At 40.2% G+C, this 24,063-nt stretch overlaps 1 protein-coding gene across 1 annotated transcript; it reads right to left on the reverse strand.

Annotated features, from left to right (window-relative positions):
- Nucleotides 1–5,826: 5,826 nt before the first annotated feature.
- LOC149276255 (serine/threonine-protein phosphatase 6 regulatory subunit 3-A) lies at nt 5,827–22,472 on the reverse strand. Its single transcript, XM_089503836.1, has 22 exons — nt 22,246–22,472; nt 21,872–22,058; nt 20,996–21,133; nt 20,509–20,574; nt 19,954–20,066; nt 19,132–19,245; nt 18,653–18,782; nt 18,079–18,231; nt 17,815–17,964; nt 17,648–17,712; nt 17,166–17,281; nt 16,676–16,761; nt 14,429–14,515; nt 13,857–13,903; nt 13,310–13,364; nt 12,401–12,531; nt 11,456–11,577; nt 10,791–10,941; nt 10,168–10,265; nt 9,181–9,325; nt 7,235–7,351; nt 5,827–5,878 (listed from the first exon to the last, which is right to left on the reverse strand). The coding sequence occupies exons 1-22, from the start codon at nt 22,470–22,472 to the stop codon at nt 5,827–5,829; spliced, it is 2,550 nt and encodes an 849-aa protein (XP_089359962.1).
- Between the last annotated feature and the right edge of the window lie 1,591 nt (nt 22,473–24,063).

Genomic DNA, 24,063 nt, shown 5'->3' on the forward strand with positions numbered 1-24,063 from the left:
TTCATAAAAGCCCCGGCGGAAGTGCCGGCAACAGCAGGGGTTGTCTGCGTTGCGCAGACATCCACCGGCTGCCAGAGAGGAGGATCCAGGTGCCCTACAGCACTCCAGTAGGTAAATGCAAACAAACTGGTCAGCACTGTGCGTTAATAAAACCACAACTGTAGCAAAACCATCATTATAAAAATGTTTATTGACAGCTGTTGAGACAATCAAAATGCAGAGAATCTAAAGCAGCCTCGTCGGAGGTGACAATACAATGTCTTGGCTGATGTAGAAAAAGATAACAAAAGGTGATGTTTGGAACTGGAGAAAACTCAATAATATCCGGTGTCAAACAGCAGGGTAAAGAAGTGAGAAGTGGGATTGATGCTACTTCATTCACTTTCCTGAAAGCATGGCGTTTATAGTATGCATCAGTGAAGGCAGAGGGGGGAGGCTGGTCAACAAAACGTAGAATATTATAATGAAAAATAGTATTGTCAATACAGTGGCGGTGATGTTAACGGCACGGGATGTCGAACCGTAACTCAAAGCTCCACTTCGGTCCCCAACCAGCTTCCGATCTCGGGACTGCAGACAGAGAACAGAGAGAATGAGGTTAGGAGGACCGAAGAGATGTTCGTTTACTCTCAGTGATAAAGCTCTTTGGGATAGTTGTGGTTTCAGCAACCCTCACTTCGTTAGGAAGGGCAAACACAAGCAGGTTTATCCACCAAGAAGGGCTGAGCTGCCCTTTATAATGGATAAAGTAACGGGTGGGAAAATCTCACTGGTTGAACTATACATTACACAGGGCCAGCCAAGCTCTTGCTGCAGAAGACGTCCACTGGGCTTGGTTCTTTATAATGTATAGCGAAGGTAATAGATCCTACTGTAGAACAACAGGCCTTGTGGTGAACATTTCAATAAGTGAACCGAGGGTAAAACTGAGCTCTGTAAATGGCCCCCACTGTCTGCTCATCATTTCATTATTATTGAATAATTCCAATGACAGAATGAAACGTTCGTTATGTCCTGTCGTTTACTTTTTTTTCCCCCATCCGTCTAATTGGTCCTCTGTATTAAACACACCTCCTTCTTTACAATTTGAATGTTGGCAGAGATCCCTTTGAGTCGATAGATACGGAATGAGAGAGCCAGTGGAACGAAATATATATATACATGTTAAAATATCTACACATCATACAATGTTTGGCATATAGTCTATTATAGGAATTTCGGCTGTTATATCAAACATGCTGATTCTTGTTATGAGGCAAAGAATGAAATTCACTAAGCGAGGTTTTCGGGTGAATTAAATACCTTTCTCCTCTCTAACTACACTGTTCATTAGAAAGGTACAACCCCAAAGCAATGCTCTTGCAAGCAGGACTAGATCTTGAAAGGCTGCATGTTTGAGTACAGAATTGGAGTTATGTTCAGTTCCTAATATTTGTATGCATCGTGTGGGGGGGGCTGGCGTATTAACGTGGTAGCATAGTTGAAGCAAAGCCGCTGTATTAAATGTAGCACAGCAAGTAATATAAGTTACCAAGATCCTGGACACTTAAATCCTACAAAAAGCGAAACAATGGGAGCGGGGGTAACAACGGCAAGGATTGATAACTTTCCAGAACCAAACTTTTTTTCAGCGAGCTTGCTTACAGAGAAAATATTGCAAAATCACCAAAATAGATTATTATTAACTTCTGCCTATGGCCCGGGGGGTTGTTTTTCAAAGGTTATTTTCCATTAAGTGGTTGTTATAGGGTAGAGAGAAGAGAAGCACCAAACGTGATGCAGCCGAACTTTTATTTTAGTAGAAGAATCCTGTCCAGGCCCTGTTACATACAATGTAGGCTTCAAACAAAACCGCGGATTGGCTCGCTGGTAAAGTAATGGACCCAATGGGCCACAAAGGTTCTATACAACGTATGCTGAAGGTCACATAAAATGTGGGCAGTGACATCATAACGCTGACTGTGTGAGTGGCGTGTCATGACATCACACGCATTCATGTGTGTCCCTCATCTGTTTCAGACCATCATATTCACATGTGGTACCTATACATTCTACCATGCTTTATGAATACATTTATGAATGACAACAAAGAGAAACCTCCGGCTTACCTTGATGGAGAAGACAAGTGAAAGGAATCCCAAGCAGCACAAGTTTATACACATGATATTGAAAACAGAGAACAACAGGTAATCACTAATCGGTGGATCATCGGGTGATACGGTAACCACGGTCGATTGAGTGTGCGGATTGGAGACAATCTGACATGGAATCATCTCTCCGCTCATCTGTTTGTAACTTTTCTCACTCTTTAAGGTGGAATCCCCAGTCAGTGGCTCGGACAGTTGCTGAGCGTAACTCTCGTTCTCCATGATCCTTCTACGTGACGGGGAAGAGTTTCTACACGAGATGAAAGGTTTTGGACAATCGCAGAACGATTACAGGCTTTATATAATCGGCATGAAAGGAGGAGTCTGGTTTTTGTTTTACTATTTTGACTACCCGTACTTCCAAAAACAAAAAATTAAAAAAAGTCAGGAATTATTCCCTGACGTGTTTGCTCCCCCTTTGGCGACAAAATCAGTTCAGGGTCAACGTGAAATAATAAAATGGTAAAGTTGCAATCCCTTAGCACGAACGAGCAAATAAAATGAGCCAACTTAAAAGCAAACACAAAGTAGAATATTAACAAAGTCTTCAGTAGAAATTGAACTAAATATGAAGCGCCACATGCTAGAATAGAATAGAACCATACAAAAACCTGCTATAAATTCATATTGCAGCTATATCTGCTAAGTGCTGGTGGCCACTGACCATGGTACTTAAAGAATGATAGTCAACGAGGTCACCGTTAAGCTCGTAATATCAAACTTTAAGCAATGTGGGTAAAGAAGGTATAAAGAATTCAGTTATACGACATGGCCTTTTACATTAAAAGTCATACTAATCATTTTTATATTTGCAGCACCCGATGCCGCTGCGTTAGATATGAGCTTTAAAGTCACAGGGTTGGCTGGGATTGCTCGAGCCATACAGCTTCCAGTACAGAAAAAAAACAGGCAACAAAATTCAAGGTGTCACGTAAATACCCCCCACATTTTTTCAATTCGCATTGAGTCCTTTATAGCTGTTCCCTTTAAGACATAGGACATGTTTCCACATGCTCCATATAATTATGTCTCAAAATGTATCTGCAGTTGAGTATGCTTAAAAAATGGTTCATCCATCCTAGAATTTGACTAACCCATAGACAATGAAGCCAATCTCTGCTGACCTTGTCTGCTAAGCGAGCATCTAACTGCTTGAACATGCAAGAAGAACAAGGTCAAAGTCTGCGACACTAAAGCCACTGCCCCGTCAGTGACTCCTGTTAGAACCTTTTATCTGCTATCAGGACCGCAGGGCAGAAATACAGGGACTTCCGTGCAAACACAATGCCACTGGCAGTGCAGGTCATGTCATCTGCTACACTGTTAAAGATTGAGATGTCGTTGCTCAGGACATATAAGCCGCTTATGCCCCGGCATGGTGCGACCAAAAGTCTGCTATAGGAAGGCAAACGCGTCGCACAAGAACAGAACAAGAAGCTTGGAGTGTTGCAAGCCCAGAAATGGTAACTTTGCCAGACCCACAGCTCCTCTTAAAGATTTATGTGTGGCGTTAACTATGAAAGTGTTAATTTGCAACAGGAAAAAACAGAGAGCAACGAACAAGATTAATTCTGGCTTATCAAATCATGTTACCTGTATGCTAAGACAAGGTGGTGCGCCGCTGGGCTGCTACATGTGACTGCGTGGAGTAGCGTCGCCCTCTAGTGTCTAAATTCTGTAATGCAACTAAACAGGAAGACCGCCAAGGGGCGATGCCATCACACTATACAGGCCAACTGTCTCAGCCATCATCAAAATCCAGATTTTGCTCCAGTAGTAAGAGGATTGATAATTATTGTTTTATTGGTGCTACAGTTTCTTCTCAATATTTATAAACGTTACCAATACTTGCTTAGGAAACTTTAAAAAAAATTAAGGTAACAGTGCAGCTGTGGCCATTCCCTCTCCCCTCAAACGTTCATACATGTTGAGCTTTAACACGCATGTTTATTGTTTAACGTCGGGCTGACCGAATCCTCCACAAACTCGCGGCTATCACAGCTCTGCAGGTATACCCTTCAGATTTCCACATATCAGGCTTGCAAGGCTTCTCTTTGGAGCCAACCGCCTTGCAGAGGTGCCCTACCTTTAAAAGCAGTGGAGCCGTTCGTAGTAGTTCCCACGCATCCTATCTACGAAAAGGTCCTGATCACCTAAGCAGCGCATGCTTAAATTTGCATGCGTTGCTTTTTAACACAGGAAACAAATGAACAGAATAATGTCGACACCTTCATGTTACGGTTGGAGTGCACCTTTAAGAGAAAATATACATACACATCCATTCAATCGCGTGCACACACTCACACAAATGAGTTAAAACTACATAGAAAAAGGGTATATTCTAAAAGTAAAATATGAAGCAAGGAGCATAGTTTTCATTTTTATTGTACTATGCAATGTTATGCTTAGGCACGTTGCATGGGAAACTACTTCTAATATTGTTGGCCACTGTTCAGCTTTCTTCGTTTTCTTAAATATCGGTCAGGGAAGAGATCTCACAACAAACAACCTATTTAGGAACTAAAACAGGATTTAAACCTACAAAAAAACCAAAACATGTGCAAGAGGTGGATACTAGCTTTGTCCTGGGCTGTGGCAAAACATTGCTTTTTTTCCTGCATCAAGAAGGCAGACTGGAGATTTAAGTATAGAAACCTTATAAATTACATAGAATCAACGTCCATAATCTCTACCTATGTACAAACCAGTTAAGGGAAAAAAATATATATATCATTTGTATACACACACAACTCTGGTTTAGAGCTTTGTATATGAAAAACATGTCAGATTAGAGCTGGAACAGCTGACTCGCACACACAAAAAAGTGAACAGATTGCACACACAACTGTGCGGTAATTAAAAATTAAATGAAAAGGTACAAATGGACAGGTGAAAATGGCCGAGGAGCCATAAATTTCGATACTCTGGTTGCTCACTCATTACGCGCATAAAACAAGACAGAATCTATGGCTTTACAATAACTATCGCCAGCGCTGCATCAATAAATATCTTAAATCTCTACTAACAGACATTTGTTCTGGAAGAATAAGGAAAAAAGTCCTAATTAAACTTTTGAAATGATTAAACACTAACAGTGACAGGTATACTTTTCCATTTTTTTTTGGGGGGGGTGGGGGTAATTTAGCTAAAAGCAGGCTAATTGTTATTGTGAGTATGCAACACATAAGTTCATGAAAGCTGACACGTCAGCATGGGAGGGCACAAACCTCATATAGATAAAAAGGTGTATGAGAACTGGTTAATACTTTGGTCACATGAATTGTCAAGATACGTTAGATTTGTGTATACAATTTATAAAAACTATTTTACAACCATCTGAACCATAGTATCACTATTACTGAAGTGGTGAGTTCTTATTTCACAGGGCACCAATTTTAAGAACAGTACAATATAAACATACACAAAAAGTCTTGTTTGTCAATGTGCAATTTTTTTTTGTTTTGTTTGTTTTTTTTACACGGCTGAAGTCTGTACAACACCTTAAAGTCTAAAAAGAAAATAAAATAAAAAAATATAATGCTGCTGGTCCTGATGCCTTGCAACGTTAGTGCAGCAGCAATTGGCATTGACGGGGTGTTTGCTGAACTCTTCAAGTAACACCATTTAAAAACCCAAAAGATGTCACTTTCGTAGTCTTCAACTAGCAGTGGGTATCGCATCATACAGGGCCGTTTGCAGAAGCTCCGTCTAGCACAATTTGCTTGGGAGACCTAGAAATATTAAGCACATTAAGATTGGTTTAGGCAGGACGTATGGTTTGAACTCCCTGAACTCATTAAGCGTTACACATAGCTAGGGCTGCAACAGCTAATCGATAAATTTAATTGAATCGATTTTATGGAATATAAAGATAAGCAAATGCTCTGGAAAAAATACCCCTTGTTTTATAATCCGACCTCAAATAGAGAATCGGACTATAACACCAAGATCAAGATACCCCGCAGGGGACCCGGATCCTCCTCTCCGGCAGCCAGTGAATGTCTGCGCGCAGACAACTTCCACTGCTGCCGGCACTTTTGCCGGGGCTTCTATGATGGAGCGCCAGCGTGACCTTCTGCGTGCATCTTGCAACATTCACCAGCTGCCAGAGAGGACCGCCCGCAGCGCTGGCAGCCGGTGAACATTGCGAGCTGCATGCAGACAACCTGCGCTGCTGCCGGCACTCCTGCCAGGGCGTCACGTGACCTTGCGGTGCTCAGTTATAGAAGCTCCAGCAACAGAGGTTTGTCTACACGCATCACAGGATTTGTGGCATTTCAGGGGGTGGAGTGGCAAGCCGGGGCTCAGATGTGCATAACCAGGGGGCAGGTTGGGAAATAAAAAGAAGTGCATTTTTCTCAAACACCCAGTTTGTTAAATTATTTCAAACAAAAATGTTTTTCGATTAATTGGATAAAAGAAATATGTAATCTGTCAACTAATTGAGAATAATTGTTCGTTGCAGCCCTACACATAGAATTTGCTTTCAGGGTTTTAGACCTTACTGCAAGGAGCATCTGGGCTCTACACTAAGACGTTCCTGGTGCAACAGTCTGGACGTACCAGCAGGGCCGGCCCGACAATGGAGCCGAGTGGGGCAACCGCTCCAGGCAGCACTTTTGAAGGGGCGGCACTTTGCCGCCCCAAGCCCTTTTTTTTTTTATTTTTTTTTTTAAAGCGAAAGAGAGAAAGGGGCGCCAAGCTGTCAGTACCCACTCGGCGCCCCTCTCTCTCTCCTCTGCGGCGAGTCTTTCTGTTCGGTCTCGGTGCCGGATTGTAATGCTGAGTGCCAGAAGATTTCCGGCGCTCAGCATTACAAGCCGGCACCGAGACCGAACAGGGAGACTCGCCGCAGGACTGCTGAAAGGTAAGTACAAGGGGGGGGGGGGTAGATAAGGGGGCGGCATTTTAAAATTCGCCCCAGGCGGCATTTTGCCTTGGGCGGGCCCTGCGTACCAGTACGCCCTAAAGGCAGTCTTGGGACAGTTTTTAAGGATATACCAGCAACCAGCATCTGCTGAGGGGTGTAAAATGTGGGAACAAAAATAACTGAAACGATTGACAAAAGGTAAACAAAACATACAAACCTCTGCTCCGGACTGCTACTGTTGGGCTGTATAACAGGTGAGTTTTCCATAGCTGCATCAAAATTCTCAACATATTTACAAGCTGGATCATGAGAGGTAGACAGTTTCCCTTCCTCGCTGTATTAAAAAAACGAACAAGATTCTTTTTGACAGAACTGAAGTTACGACAGGATTTAAAATGCAATCATGCAAGGTCATGATATGGGCCAAAGATGAGGAACAATAAACGGAGTGCAAAGGTTGTTTTTGCAAAATTAAGATGTCCCAGAACAGCCTTAACATAAAATACAGATGCGCAACGCAACATGATCGTTCAAGAAGAGAGGGGAATGTATGGCCTGCAAAGGTAATGGAAATATCCATTTACTTGGATACATACCAATAAGATTTCAACACTCTGAAGCCAAGTGTGCAAAAAGAAAGGAAAAGGAGGAGAAGCAGGCATAAAAAAGGTTTGTTTTTCCAACCAAACTACAGCGTTCGTTAATTAGGACAAATGTTTAGAAATCCACAAGTTTAAAAAACGTCACCCATGATAGTCCCTTTAAAAAAGGTACAAAGACAAAAGGACTGCATATCAAAACCACTCGACAGTTTATTTGTACCAGCATTCTACAAGATTGATGTCCTTAACTCCATTCAAGACTCAAAAAAGTTCCTGCAAAAAAAATGGAAGCTCTTCGCAAGTACCGTATTTGCTCGATTATAAGACTTTTTTTCAGAGCAAACGCCCTGAAAAATACCCCTCGTCTTATAAATCGGGGTCGTCTTATAATCAGACCTCCAAATAGGTCTGACTATGAGACGACTAAGATCCAGATCCCCCGCAGCTGCAGGGGACCTGGATCCTCCCGTCTCCCTGCCCCCGCCCCACTTACCGGTACTTTCTGAGCCCCCGGTGTGTAGCTGGGGCAGCGTGTAGATGTCTACGCGATTCGCGTAGACAACTTCCGCTGCATGAGGAAGGTGGTGTGGCTAGCAGCGGGGGTTGTCTGCGTCCATCGTGCAGACCTTCCCCGGCTGCCTCTGATCTCTGACAGTCGGGGAAGGTCTGCGCGATGGACGCAGACAACCCCCGCTGCTAGCCACGCCTCCTTCCGGCTGCATCGTAAGTGCGTGGGATCTACAAGCTGCCCCGGCTACATGACAGGGAAGTCAGAAGCACCGGTAAGTTTGGAGGGGGGGGGGGGGGGGAGTGTTAAATGGAGGGCATAAGGCATTTCTGGAGGCAGAGTGCTCTGTGAAATGCCTTTTAACCCCCTTAATGCCACTCTGCCTCCAGAAATGCCTTTTTAACCCTCTATACGCCACTGCCTCCTGAATGCCTTAAACCTCCATATATGCCACTCTTCCCCATAATATGCCTTTTAACCCTCTAGTGGCATATAGGGGTATAAGGCATTTCTGGAGGCAGAGTGGCACATAGGGGGTCAAAAGGCATATCATGGGGCACAGTGGCATATAGAGGGTTAAAAGGCATATCATGGGGCACAGTGGCATATAGGGGGTATAAGGCATTTCTGGGGCAGGTTGGAAAATAGAAGGAACTAAAACCAAAATATTTTGCTCAATCATAGCTTTTATTAAAAAAAAATAGTTTAGATGAATTAACATTTACTGGTAAAAAACTTTTTTCCTATAGGGTCGTCTTATATTCAGGCTCTTTTTTCCTAAATTAATATTCAGATTTGGGGGGTTGTGTTATAATCAGGGTCGTCTTATAATTGAGCAAATACAGTAGTTCCCATCCTGAGAGAAAAGCCAGCATGGCGGCGCCTTAGAATGTGAACTTATTGTAATTACATGATCCCGCATAGCCTTGTATTCTATAACATTTTAATTAGCACAAGGAGCACATTCTAAAAAGTATCCAGTATAAGATGAAGTTGTTTTTCGTACTCTTGAGGAAAGGAAGGGCTGCACATGATTTGCATACGTGGCATTACCTTTTAAAAACAGCAGTCTCTGTTTTGGCATCTACAGTAAGGCTGAGAGTTTCCTTCATGCTGCCATTCATCACAGTTTCAGTCATCTGATCTGAATTCTCTATTTCCTCTTCTCCATCAGAGCTAGCATCCATTGCCACGGTAACTTGTATATTTCAGGGAAAGAAATAGTAACAGTTTAGCACTGCTGTAAGTCTGCATTTAAAGCAGGAAGTATTAAGTTTTCCTAGCACAGAAATGGCAGATTTTCAATACAAGCACAGGTTACTTGAATCAACTCGAGTCATTACACTGCCAAGGACGATCTGACAAACGTTTTAAAATCACCGATTTAAGATAATATAATCAGTCCACTACGATCCTTAATACCATAACTCTTAAACCAACTGATGTAATGGATGGAAGAAAGGATCAAATTCCCTATTCAACTTCTACTTGTTTATTGTTTTTGTTTCCATGGCAACCAGAACAGGATTTCCAAAAACTAAAACATTGGACGAATTTTGGCGAAGAAAAAAAATCCCCCAAAAAACACATTTTCCGCCGGCACAAAGTCCAACACACGTGTGCTGAAGTTTGGCCTTAAAACTAGGAAAGTCCTTGTTTTCCATGAAAACCGCTGTGTAACATAATTGCAAAAGGGGTTTCCCAACGATCAATGGGTCTTTTAAACAAACTTGGATCAGCGAACAACGGGCCACTGAAACACAGGAGCGATGGGAGTGATAAAGGGCCTCTGTACGCCTATGAAGATATTCCATTAAAAAAAAAAATAAAAAAAATCAGGCGTTTCCAGCTACAATGGTAATTTACAACATTAACCCCGTCTGCGCTGGATTTCTGGAAATTTCTACATGACCCCAAACTTTAAAAAACAGAATTTTACATGGCGTTTCTTACAATAGACATTACTAAAACTGACAAACCAATACATAAGCGGGCCTTGAAATACACATATACACATATATCAGAGAGAACACCATTTACTTTCAGTTTGTGCTGATGCGTTCACACTCAAGGGATCCGTAGGCTCTGTGCTCGTTTCCATTTCAACTGGTGAGCTACTTCTTGCAGGGTCCTTTTGTCTAAAATAGGGGAAACTGTTATATTAGAAAATCACAAAATTCTAAAAAAAAAAAATCCATAATATGATCTCATTCAAGCGCAACTGAGTTTTTAACATGTTATGGAAGTGTTAACACAAACACGTAGCTTTGCTATTTTTAGGGTCAGTGAACATTATTGATGTGTGACCATTGAGTAAATCAGCACAACGTAAAATATTAAGCATCAGTAACTAAGCACACCGTGGCAATCAACAGCGATGAACACTGTTCCAATTTGGTAAAATGGATACAGATGTTTCAGGTAAAATCTGCAAGATATACAGTAAGCTAAAGGGGCAAATGCAAAATATAGGACATGCCTGCCAACTTAATCCTACTCAAATATTAACTAACCTAGCACTGAGAAATAGGAGTGTTGAGGTTTCATGAATAATCCCCCAAAACATGCCGAGTTCACGTCAGGACTATAGTTCATTGTACTGGCATCAAGTTAGACGTGTGCGAATGTCATGTTTCATTTGTTCAAACGATGCATATAGTTACCCAATAGAAGCGAAGTCTGAAAAAGAGGCCCAGCCAGTTTCCTTTGTTGGCATTGCTTCTTCTGTGCTCCATACATCAGACCCCACAGAATCCAAGGTGGCCACATGTGCAGTATCCATCGGTATATCAAAACTTGTTGGCCAGTTGCTTGCTAAAGGAGAACAGACAAGCAGCCTTTAAAACACAAGCCTTGATTGCAGTCGGTGCTTAAGGCATGGGTAACAGTGTAAGTAGGAGAATGATTAAGACTAGAGAGTATCAGACAGTATGTTATAATGAAGATCAGGGTGTTGCATTGGGGCAAAAAACTAGGCATCAATGAACCTAGGTACAGCTGGCAAGACTGCAAGCCTGTTTAGAGGGCTCATCCTTAGAGGAATAAAAGGGAGTGGAGGGGGGGTTCTGGCAGAATGAGGCAACATCTTGGGAGGGCTGGGTGAGAGGGGTTTAAATATACTTACAGCCCCTCCCGGAAATTCAGACAATGCAATTTACAAGTAGACAAAAGCACAAATTATTCCAGAAGCATTAAGCTTGATTGGCTTTCAAATGAACCAGATTGGGCTCAAAACATTCTTTATAATAATTAAAAAAAAGTAGCAAAATCAGGTAAGTAATGAAACCGCATTTCTTAATGGCTCCAACAGTTGATGCATTAATTTTACCTTCATTTGCATCAACATCCATTTTGTCTTCCTGGTTTACTGTGCTCGATTCAAATAATCCCTGTTTAGTAGAATCCTCCTCTTCGGAGTCTGTGCTTTCTTCACTGTCTGTGCTTCCTGAGCTGTTACAAACATTTATAAAATGGTTAGACAGAACACATTATGCATTCACTTTATTTTTTAAGTAGCCCAAGAGATGATTTATTCTCTTTTGGAGCCTATACACTTTTTTTTTTTAATAAGTTGACCCTTTAAATTGAAGGTCACATAAGCTTGTGGGGCCTCAGAGGTCTCCTTTTCAGATGGAAACCATGAAGATGACACCTTGGAGTTCCCAAAGGCTTAGGCCCCCTTTTGACATTTTATATTTGGTCCAATAAGAAGGAATCAACTTCCATTAAGCACCAGATATAGTTCTGCTTCACCCAAGACATTAAAGAACATAGTTCACCAAGCTGTGCAGTAATAGGGAAACAAGACCCTCCATAATACTGTAGCAAAATACCTATAAGGCAGCAGCTTGCAGAACACAAAGAGGAGAAACAGCAGAGATCGGTTCAAAGTAGAACTGATATTTTTGCTGTGATACTTTGCAAAGGCATGAAAATCACAACCATCTATGGTAACCTTCATTAGAAGTTACCGTGTAGGTGCAAGAATGACGTTTGTAATTTACATGTGCTGATGCGCGTTACTAAATCTTACCCTGTTTGTGCCAGGCATGACATACAAGAAAAGAGACTGTCATAACTTCTCAAAAAAGAAGAAAATTATACAGAGAAAAAAAAAAAAAAAAAAACCCCCACACACTAGCAGGAAGTATTTTAGTTTACTCCTCAAAGAGCAGTGAGCACAGAAAGCGGAAGTAAATCCTTTCAATCAATTAGTACCCATCATCTGGAATATGGCGGGCCCCGATATTTAAGAAACGTTAAGGTTCCACACCTTGACCTTCTTTGAGTTTCTTGGGTGAAGGCCAGGTTTTTCTCTTCCCAGATGTCTTCTTCATCAGACCCACCATCATCAAACTGCTGTATTCTTTCCTTGCAGCATGCTTCAAACAGAGCTATGTTAGCCTGAAGTGAGAACAAGGCACGTTTTACTCACATAGTTTTACAATCACTACAACAAAACAGCTATAGTCTGCCGTGCAATGCCTTGTCAGTACTGGCTAGAAATTCACAGCCATTACAGCAGCCTCCTGCTAAGGAAGTGCTAAAGTGAGAAAATGCAAAGGAAACCCATCTATAGTTTCCCTTTAATGCATAGCATGGAACACTCCATTACAGCGGAATCCCATAAACACCTTCATAGGTTAAAAAGAGCAGCTCCAGCTCAAAATTTTATATTCGTTTCAGAGAATACCCAACGAGCCCTAAACAAAAAACCTACTTTGCCAATTCTGTGCACCCTGCAGAAGCCATAAGATTTCCTAACACCACATCCCCAGCTATAAAAATGTTTAATAGTTTAATTGCCAACAAGTTTGACAATTTTCTAACTGTCGCTTCACAAACATTATCCAGCCCCTGTCAAGGCTTTGGATTTGACCATTTAATATGAACCCGAGCACATACACGCTTGACATGACCCAGCGGTGACCTTTGGAAGTTTATAAGTAGGGCCCTTGTGAGTGCTCCAGGTTTCAAACACTATCACCATGCTAGAGGGAACCAACTAGCAAGGCCATGTGTACACCACAAACGGATACCCTACGGCAGCACTGCTCTTTACATAAATTATAGTAACACAACGACCCCAGACACTGTTTAGAGTCCATTCTAAAAATATACTTACGCAACTCAATCTCAGGTCACAAGACAAATTTAAGAAAAACTAGACATGTATACTCACACTCTCATTGGCGTTAAGTGAGAAGTTAATGTCCGAGACCCGATCAAAAGCAACACTGAAACAATGAGAGAAGATGGCAGGCAATAAAGAGAATGAACAATCCAAGACGAGGCAACACAAATCTACACCATAAGTTGGCAGCCAGTTTGCTGGTCAACTGCTGCGGTATAAAAAGGAGGGCAAGTTGTAACTTCAACAGACCCTTAAATCAAAAGAAGCATGCATATTGCCGAGAAAGGATGTTACGCTGAAAAAGAAGACTTTGAAACAGACACTTGACATGTGCCAGGAATATTTGAGCAAGGAATTTTTTTTAGATTCTCGAAGGTTGCAGCAGAACTCTGGGAAGAAAGCGGATTGTTTTACATTTTCAAATTGCAAGCCCTACAAAATTTGATGTAGAGAAAGATGCCCATCACCCAATGTTAAATTAGTAACAAGGATGTAATCAGAACCTAGAATCAGTGCAGAAACTATGGTTAGAAGTGTTTAGGGATCCAGCAGCAGACACCAGTATTAGAGAAGAAAAAGTATAAAATATACTTACTTCCCGATATCATCCTGGTCAGCAAACTTCTCATCGTTGAAGCCAAACTGGTCAATAAAATTGGACGTCATTTGTTGCATCTGATAATCAGAAAAGGCCTGGCAACCCCAGGACCAACGACAGTGGTATAATATTTATTCTAAACTTCACCTGAAAGTCTAACCCATGTTTGTTCCAATATGGTTTAGACAGAATACTAACAAAGTAGGGCTTTATTTCATGCGAATAAAAAGTCTCCAAAGCCTCAGTACAAACCGATTTTCTGCTAAGTGCAGAGGTAATGAACAGCCAAGAACTACAAAATAAGGGGATACCAAATAAAGTGTGTCTTGTATTAAACTACCATCTGAATATAACACATCCCCGGCCTTCTTTGGCAAGTTAATTCCACAGGATTTACATTTTCTATTCAGAAGCCCCTCTTTTTCCTGGCATGTCCTAAGAGAGCAGCCACTTTGCTTCCCATCCACAGACATGTCTCAAGGTGAGAATAATGCAATTAAATGCTTACCACCGTTTAGTACTGCCAAAACATCCAAAGAAAAGTAAGCCCTGTTGGCTTTATAGCTAACCTGCTGAATAGAAGAATCTTGAGAAAAGCCAGGATCTTTAAACTCTATGTCATCATCACTAGAGGAGTGGATGTGCCGAGTTGTTACCTAAAGGAAGGGAAGGGGAGAAAAAAAAAAAAAAAAAAGTTACACAAACAGAATTAACGGTTTTCAGTCTGATTTGGCATTTATGGCAAAAAAAAAATTACAAGATGTGCCACTAAATGTGTTATAAAAATAGAAAAAGGCTCCAGGCACTCAATTTACTGGGGAGCTGGCCCTTCCCGGCACAGCTAAGCACCTGAGTTCCTGTGGGGAGTGAGTGCTGATTCCTGATTCTGGTGACTTACTAAATGTGTTAGTCAAAAAAGTTATAGTTCAATGTGTGCTTTATCTGCTTTTACAATATGGTTTGCAAGCCTGCTGACTCGCCTACTTACCACTATCTTCACATGCAGACATATCTCTAGCAGACGGTGTTTCTCCTGACCACGATAGGGGTTTTCAGGCAGATAGTAAAAGGACTCACATATGGTTTAAGTCCTTCAATACATCTACTATTATGAAGGTACACGAGTTCCCTGCGGAAATCTGTTACACTGCCAGCCAACACAACCTCCACTATTCCCGGATAGAAAAAAAATGTTCACTAAAACACACTAGGGGAATCAAGAAAACCTAGATATGATTCACACGCTTAGAGTCAGCTGCTAGGTTTAGGGCTGAAATTTAAAAGTGGCTTTTATATTTTAAATATTTGCAGTAAATTAAAAACATTTTAATTTTCCTGGTGATTTAACACACAGGGAGTCTACCCTTCAAATGGTAAACGGCCCTTATTAACACCGAGGTGGAAGATACCCTAATATTGTCATACGGAATTGGCCAGATATGACCTCTGGAGGTTTGCTGTAACCCCATCACCCAGATATGTCAAGCTTTAATATATTGAAACCCTGACATTCTATAAGAGGCTCTGCCGTGGGAAAGTCGCAGTTAACAGACTGCTGCTTGTAATTAAAAGCAACACAGCTTTCCGGAACCAAACACTTAATTAAATCCGGAACAAATATGGGCCGCTCAGACCTCAGTACTTACAACTATAAAAGCGGCAATGACAGAAGATATCTGAGGAAATCTTGCACTCCAAAGCATGAAGCAGCTGATCAGTGGTAGGAATTGTCAGACTAAGGTGTTTTTACAGTCAGTTGTAGCTTCTACCTGCTGCATTCTAACAATACATGTCAGAGTACTCAGAGTGCTTTTATATGCTGTCCTCTATAGTGGGGCTCAGTAAAAGTGAACTAACCATTTAAGCAGCTGTAGGTTTAAAATACTAGTTTCAAACTGGTACACAGGCCAACAGATGCTGCTCTGCTGGTCAGGTTACCAACGTACTTCACAAAAACACAAGGAACTGGACAATAGAAAGTCCTTTTCATCATGCCATGTTCTCTTGACGTGCCTACCTTGTACAAACGGCCTGTGTGAATGCACCGGGGCATGTGGACAGCCCAACTCCATGTCTGAGCGTGTCAGAGATGGACAGTAGGACATTTAAAAGCAGGAATTTTGTGTAAAATAAATGCCAGGAGAAATCAATGAGGTACACATCCCCCAAAGTATTCAGGGATGAGTGCAATCGTTAACTAGGCTTTTTCATATCGCTGACTTAAGTATCAATTATAATACACGACCTAAGGTGTCAAGAAGAAGCCGCAACTGACCAAAAAGGATGATCAAAAGTATGTATGTATACACACACACACACGACTGTCACCTTGGGACTTGTTAATCATGTTGGGCAAGGCCTAAAAGCAAAGTGCTGTATGATGTGATGTTTGTATTACAAACCAAGCGTGACCAAGAAATTGCACTCTGACAAGGGTCTGATCCATAGCGTTCTGTGCATGGAGGAAAGGGGCAGCCAAATAGCATTGTGTGTGTGAGGATTAAGTGTAACGTCTGGCACTTACACTAGCGATATCTACACCTATAAATCTCTCCATGCACACTTTACATGAGAAAGCTGATGTTGAAAAAGAAACAAAAAAAAGTCTGTCATTTCACCAAGTGAAATTTTATTTTCCAGATTAAGCTGGAAGATCATTTCTACCAAAAAAAAAAAAAAAAAAAAAGAAAAAGTTGAAAAATCTTAACAGATATTAAAAACATATTTGCAACATGCAAGCTTACATCAAAACAGATCCTATACACTCAGTGCAGATAGGAGGTATGGAGAAACCAGGTACGCCTCAAAAAACCTACTAGATCTACAGTGTTCCTCTTGTTGGTCTCTGCTAAGGAACCTGCGCAGAATGCCTCCCAACTTTCCTGAGTTTCATTTGGTAATTCTGCAAGATGAAGGAGAGGAAAAGAACTTAGTCAAGCACAGTTAAAAAGTAACAATTAGATAACTATTCCCCGCACGATTTGATAATTGCTAAATTAAAAAGTGAATAGTGCAATTGATATATTGAGTAGGAGGAACAAAGCTTACCTAGATGCAGAAATGTCTACTTAAAGTATATTAAAATGCATAAAACACTCCCATAACTGTACTCTAGCACTAATTACCTCTTCTACAACCTTCATCTTTTCTTGTTCAGAAATACTCAGCTACATTTATTTAAGACACTTGTACACTCCAGATTCTCATCACACTGAGAAAACTTAAGACCATTATTATGTCAAACATTCGCCAACATGCGATAAACTAAGAGCTTAGCCACGGTAAAATGCAACAAAGAACACAAACCTTTCATATACTGATGCGCCAGTGCACTATTTGGTCCCTTTTCAATACTGTGAGCAATGCAGTTGGCAATTCTTGTCAAGTGCCCCATGTAGCCATATCGCTGCCCTCCTTCAGATCTGACAGAAACAAAGAACAATAGGTAACTTAAGCATTGGTTGAATAAGGAAACCTCAATGTGTTTCAATACATCTTAAAAGATAAGGAATAAAGTGAATGACTCAGTTTCATGTCAATTATGGTATGTTTTACATACAATCAACTTAAATAAAACACAATATTCCTGATCACTATACAAGCTACCCTTATGCAGAATATAAATATCATCAATGGCACACTTTATCCCAAACATGAATTTTATAATAGATGCCTGACATAATTTGCATAGGTAATGTAGTAATGCTACAGAAATACGAGTTTGCCACTTAATTTCTATGTAAATCCTTTCATGGCTACTGTCACATTAAGCCAACCAGAATACTTACTGTGTTTTTTCATTCATAGCCCAGGCTTCAAGTATTCGATCTATTATGCGGCATTTTAAAAAGAGCTAAAAATGCAAGAAAAAAAAAAAGTTATTTCAGATAAAACTCAATCGCAGGGCATATAAAAGTATTACACAGTTGGAGTCAAGAAACCACCAGATACATACATGTTTTAAAAGGATATGGTCTCCACTTGCACTTTGATCACTTATAACACTTTGGTCTACTGTCTCGCCAGGACCAGCAAGAATCAACGCAATGCAGATCTCCACTTGTGTGTGTAGAAAATTATTCCATGTATATTTGAAAAACATATCCTATTGAAAGGAAAGAAAAACAAAAATTCATAGATATTCCATCACCCTTGGCAAATGAGAATGGTGGCCAAAAAAAAATAAATAAAAAAATAAAAAAAAAAAAACACTACTTACCAGAATAACTCCTATAGTGTTCAATTCAATGAGCTCCAAGTTAATGCTGTGTGTGTTTGTCTGCAGCAGACTTGCTATGAGCTTTATGACATTTAGTCGTGTATTTCCTACAGGGGGGTCTAGTACTCCCCAAGTCGTCTTCATAACATCAGCCTGAAAAACATGACAGAGCGTGGGACCACAGTATAATTTTCAATTATGTAGCAGGTGTTTTTAAGGCATCAAAAAACTAAAATCAGAAGCACTGAATCGTCAAAAGGAATTTTTTGGGGAAAAGTTGGGGCTTTTCTCAAACAAGATTCAAAACAGTTTTATCCAGTCTAAAAAATGATCTTATTTATAGAGTATCATTTTTATCAAATTTGACAGCTATAATAAAGCCTATAGGTCTGCTTTAAAATCAAATTTATACAAATAATTTCCCTATGTGTAGTAATATTCCTTTTAGGATAACAGTAATCCTGTTCCGATTTAACTCATTTAAAAATTGTTAAGTAGCCTTTTATGTGTGGAAAGACACACAAGACGGCTGAGTTAGCTTGGAAACAGAACAGCAGACAGATCAAAGTATTACCTTTGGATGATCCAAAAGAAGCTGGTGGAAATTAGAAAGCTTTTCTTGGATGGCCGTCAATACGGTTTTGTTGACGGAAAATGCAGAATGGCCCATGCCAGGCGGGCAAAGATCTATGTGTCCTTCAAACCTGTAACAAAAAGCGCACAGAATAGATCAGCATCATGGTCCATAAATCCCACTATGCCAAAGAGAATGCAAAACTTGAACTGGAGGACCGCACAACAGAAAACAGTTTTAATATATGCCCTGCAAAGCAGTGGGTATGAGTTTTCCCTTATCCGGAAAAAGACTATTTGTATGTGTGCTTGTTTAATTTTGTATACAACACACACACAGAAAGGTACATTCACAAGCTGCAGGAGCTGTAAATGACTTACTTTCAGGTCATGGAAATGAATCAATGTGATCACTAGATAAGAATGCCATGGGTTAATTAGAAAGACACAGATGTGGATGTGTTTTTTTTTTAAACTTACGCCGGCCTTCTTGTTTCTAGTAAAGTGAGCAGTATTTGGATTGCACTGACAATGGCAGATTCATTCTTCTCTTTCAAAAATATGTTTGATAATAGTTGCTCCAAGATTTCTTGTCTGGAAGGGAAATAAAAGAAAAAAAAAAAACAAAAAAAACAGGTTTGTATCTGTCATTAACAGAGGAAGAATAATATTTGCATAAAGCAGGTATAAGGAAACCTTAACTATTAAGAAAGCCGTTTTTATGGACCCGAAAGCTGTACAATGTATCCTGACTGTTATCAGAGACCTGTCGAAGTTAGAACAGCTACACATCAACTAAGAAACTCTCAAAGTATAAACATATTAATCTGGCTAGACACCCAGGACGCACAGCCCTCTAGTTTTCTAAATAAAATGGTATTTGGGAGAAATCATTTAAGTAATGAATACAGCATAGTTGTGTGACCATTAGTTAACATGTGCAAGTTATGATAAACACAGGTTTAACATGTGTAATCTGAAATATCTTTATATTACATTTAACTCAGTAAGCATTTTATTAAACAGGAAAAAATTACAGGACTTGCAGTGTTATGTTTACAGTACTTCACTGGTGCTAAACCCTAAATTGTAGGGCCATAAGCCCGAGGTTTTACAGTTCTTCACAAATGTAGGGAACAGTATTACTGTCCAACTAAAACGTCTTATATTATCAAGAAGTTAAAAACCGGGAAGTCTTAACCAAGCGAGTTAAAGTATATTGTTCAGCCAAAATGAACAAGGTGCTACAGCTACTCAAGCAGGGGTGACCTCGGTCACTAAAAAGCACCCAATAAGACTTACTTTTCTAAAGTGGCAAGAAGTGGGTCTGGTTCAGAGCCGTTCTGAACCTGTAGCATCTGATCTCTGCTCAGACGTATTATCTCACAGAGGGACTGTGATGCATTTGAATGCCTCTGAACAGTAAAACAAAAGCAAATGTTACAATTAGAACCCACAATACGATATATAGTTGCAAGACACACAAAGTGTTTTATTAGTCATGCCGAGGTGTGGGAGTCACCGAACAGCAAGACCAGTACCTTTACAACTAAGATTTGCAACGGGACCCTTTCTGATAAAGGTTTCCTTTCCTAAAGCAACGACAACTCCCACAATGGTCTTCCAGCATGTCTGCCAATAGCCAGAAGTCTTAAACTTCTTTATTCAACGACTGGTGTTACCAGTTTGCTTTGACAGCGACCACTGAACAAATTCCTCTGTCTAGTCTGTCTAAATCTATATGTAGGCAGATAGGATTGGCAAACTAGCCAAGTGCAGATCTTATGAGATTCCTCACATTCAAGACATCAAGTCTGTAAACAGCATGCAGCATAAGGGTTACTTAGCCTAACGTACATCTTCATCCTGAGAGGGGTGAACAATTTCTACAAGTCTCTGAATTATCTTCTCTTCATTTAACCACTGAAAAACAAAGACATGTTTCAAAATAGCAAATGTTAGCTCATAAGCAAAGCTAATTAGCAATATGAATTATTTTGTTTCTATATTTTTATTTCAGTATGATACAAAGCACAAGACAAGACGACTTGAGGAATATGGCTACTGCAATACATGACAAATCTGCACAGACCAAAGGCAGCTGGCTTCAAACACCTCTCATGGGAGTTCATAGAAGTAATATCACTGGGGAATGTCTGCCTTCATTATACTGCACAGAGGCAACTAAAGTTATGGATTCTGATGGTGGTGGGATATGGGGAATTGTTCTCTCACCCGTAATCCTGTTTTTGTCACATAACATGTTGAATGATATGTTACAAAGAATCATAAGCAGACAAGGGTACAGGGATATAAATTCTAAAACATTTAATGAAATACTCACATTAAGGACATCTTGCCTGAGTTGAGGTGGCTCAATACATGTGAGAAGTCGTAGCAGCAAATCCATAATTGCAGAAGTTCCTATGTGTTTAACTATAAGATTGACAAAATCATCTTTTTTCTTTAAAAATGTGACAATCTGCAAAAAAGGATTAAAATATTTATCATCAAGCAACATCATATGCATCTGAGACACTACAACAATGCATGGTACTTAAAGTGTCTCGATCAGAAAAACTCTCCAAAGCCCCTTGTCCCAATGCTCTGCACCCCAGGCAACTGGGTCGATGGTACAATGGGCCTTACTTGGAGCTAGAAGTAAAAGGGGTAGAGAACTGGAAACACATGCTTCCAAGTTTGTCAGTGCATGTGTACAAATACTAATACACAGCAAGCAATTCAATCTGGCATACACAATTAAAAAAATCAAAGTGTGCTTTCTCCCAATCTGGTTCAATACGGTAAACCCATGTATGATTTCAAAGGACTCATAATGTAATGGGGATGCTACTGCAGCATAGCTGCTTTTAATTAAGCAGTCAAAATTTAGCTGGTCCCCTCAGCTCCAAGCCACATCGCTATGGCTGCAGACAAATACATGTTTCAGACACAGCAAAGGTCAACTTTCCCTGCTAGGAAACAGACCAGTGCTTTTTATCAATGCCATAGAAACAAGTTCAAAGTTCTAGCAGTCTTGGGTCATAAATGACACTGAGGCACATACACACTGCTGTTGAACATTAGATAATGCATTACTTTAAAGGAGTTAGAGGCTCCTGGATCAAAACAATTAGTGTATTCGCAGATTAGCACACTGTTTAAAGAGAAAATGTCAGGTCAATAGTGACATTGCATATAGATTTTGTGTTAAAGATACCTGTTCTGGTTTCCGGCTTATTAAAATACTTAACACTTTGCTGAAGAAACTTGCAAGTAAAGGGTTTAACGGGGAATCATTTAAAAGGAATCCATACAATCGTTTGAGTAAAGACTCATCTTCGCCAAGTCTATCATTTATCTGTGACACATCAGATGTTAGCAACTCACAAGACAAGTTGGGATACCTGCAGCAAGAAGGGTGGAGATAAAAAAAAAAAAAAAAAAATCAGATCACTTGTCAGAAGTCTTCTCTTTCCTACCAAAGTTTACATCTACTTTGCCCAACCTCGCAGCCAGGCATGCTAAAAAAATGCACATATAGTTATGTTAATCTTTAGTTTTCATATAAAAGTGAATTTCGAATAATCTTACTTGTAACGCATTCTCTCATCCATATCTTCCGGTGGCTCCTCAGTGATGAAAGTCACTAGGTCTTCCAAACATTCAGCTTTTAATAAAAACTCCACTAGCTTACGATTCTGAGCCTTACACTCCTGCAGAATATCCTCCTCATCCATCAGCTCCTTTAAGGTTACCTCATCTCTTTCCAGGAGGGTGTCTATGTGAGATGAAGAATGCAGGTCGAACTTCCAAAACATACTTGGCTGATGAGAGAAAGAGAAAGCAGCATTTGAAAGACTGAATGTAGATAATGAACCAACAAGCTTATCAGGCCATTTACACTCATGCCAAATGGATCACACAAAAAAAATTATTTCAGAAGGGTTCGTAGACAAACTACCCAAAATTTGCAGCAATAAAATTAACAAGATCCAGTTCCTCGTAATAAAGCCTAGGAGTATTTGAAGCCCCTGTAATTGCCTCCAAGTATGTTGGTAAGAGTTGGGCCCTCGAGCATAAAAAAAATAATAAAAACAGCCGAAAATAATAATCTGCAGGGGCCAGGCTGCTTACCTGTGCGTCTCGTGTACTAGCCAGCGGAGTCACATGAATGCACGTCACATGACTCTGCTGCCCTCCTTCCCCCTGCAGAGGGAAGAAGCCAGGCCCCTGCAGAAATCTGCGAGTTAGAGATCTGCAGTTCAGGTAAGTGGGTGGGGGAGCATGTATGAGCAAGTATCCGTGATAAAGGAAATGAATGAGTTTTTGAATAAGTGAATTAATGTTTGTGAATGAGTGTGGAAGTGTGTGCGATAGCATGGATGTGGAAGTGTGTGCGTGTGAGGGGGGTAGCAGGGCATAGGGAACCTGTAATCACACCCTTATGCCCAGGTTCTAGCATGTACTGGCTGCCTGGGCATGATAGGAGTGTGATTGCTGTTTATCATATATATTAATATTGTTGGATTTTTCTGTCCAATTTTGGTGTGGTTAAATATCACACACACACACGATTAACGATTAACAGATTATTCAGAACCTGGGCATGAATTAGCATAAACCTATAATGCTAAATCAGCCAGTACATGCTGGAATCTGGGTATGCTTGGGCATGATAGGAGTGTGATTGCTGATATATATATATATATATATATATATATATATATATATTGTTACTGAATTTGTCCAATTTTGGTGTGTTACTTTTAATAAGTTTTTTTATTTTATAAAAGGTTTGGGGGGGGGGGGGGGGGTCATTTTCGGTTTCAGCCAAGTGAATCCTGAACTTGATTTAGGTCCAGAATTTTCATTTCGGTGCATCCCAAGTAAGCAACATTAAAAACATTATCCCCTGTAGTGGTGAAATCACTCCCAAGAATTAGTTTAATCATGTAAACGCAGATTTATTTTTTTTGTAGGAACAATTTAGATGTCATGTGACGATAGGTTTTTTTTGCCATATCAAAAAAAAAAATGAGAAAGCTTTATTTAAATTTGTGCTGTTTGTTATTAAACCTTTTTATTTTTATGTTGAACCTAAGCATATTTTATAAGGGGAATAGCACCTTTAAAGAAAAAAAAAAAAAAGGTTTTAGCGATTATAAAACAACAGTGCAGGCATCATCAAAGTTATTCATTTGACTTGCTCACTTGGCTCCATGGATGTTACTGAACACATACAACATACATATATATCTCCCAAAGGTCCTTAAGCAGGACAGTAGCTTACAGGCACTCTAGTGTTGCCAGTTACATTTCAAATGGTGATTACCTTTTTAGGTGGGCTGTACAGATAAAAATGAATTAGAATCCTTTGGAGACAGTCTTATGGTAGTTATGCCAGTAGCG

This window comes from Sceloporus occidentalis, unplaced genomic scaffold (genome assembly GCF_023333645.1).
Source record: "Sceloporus occidentalis isolate IW3139 unplaced genomic scaffold, rSceOcc1.0.p SCAF_243, whole genome shotgun sequence".
NCBI lineage: Eukaryota > Metazoa > Chordata > Lepidosauria > Squamata > Phrynosomatidae > Sceloporus > Sceloporus occidentalis.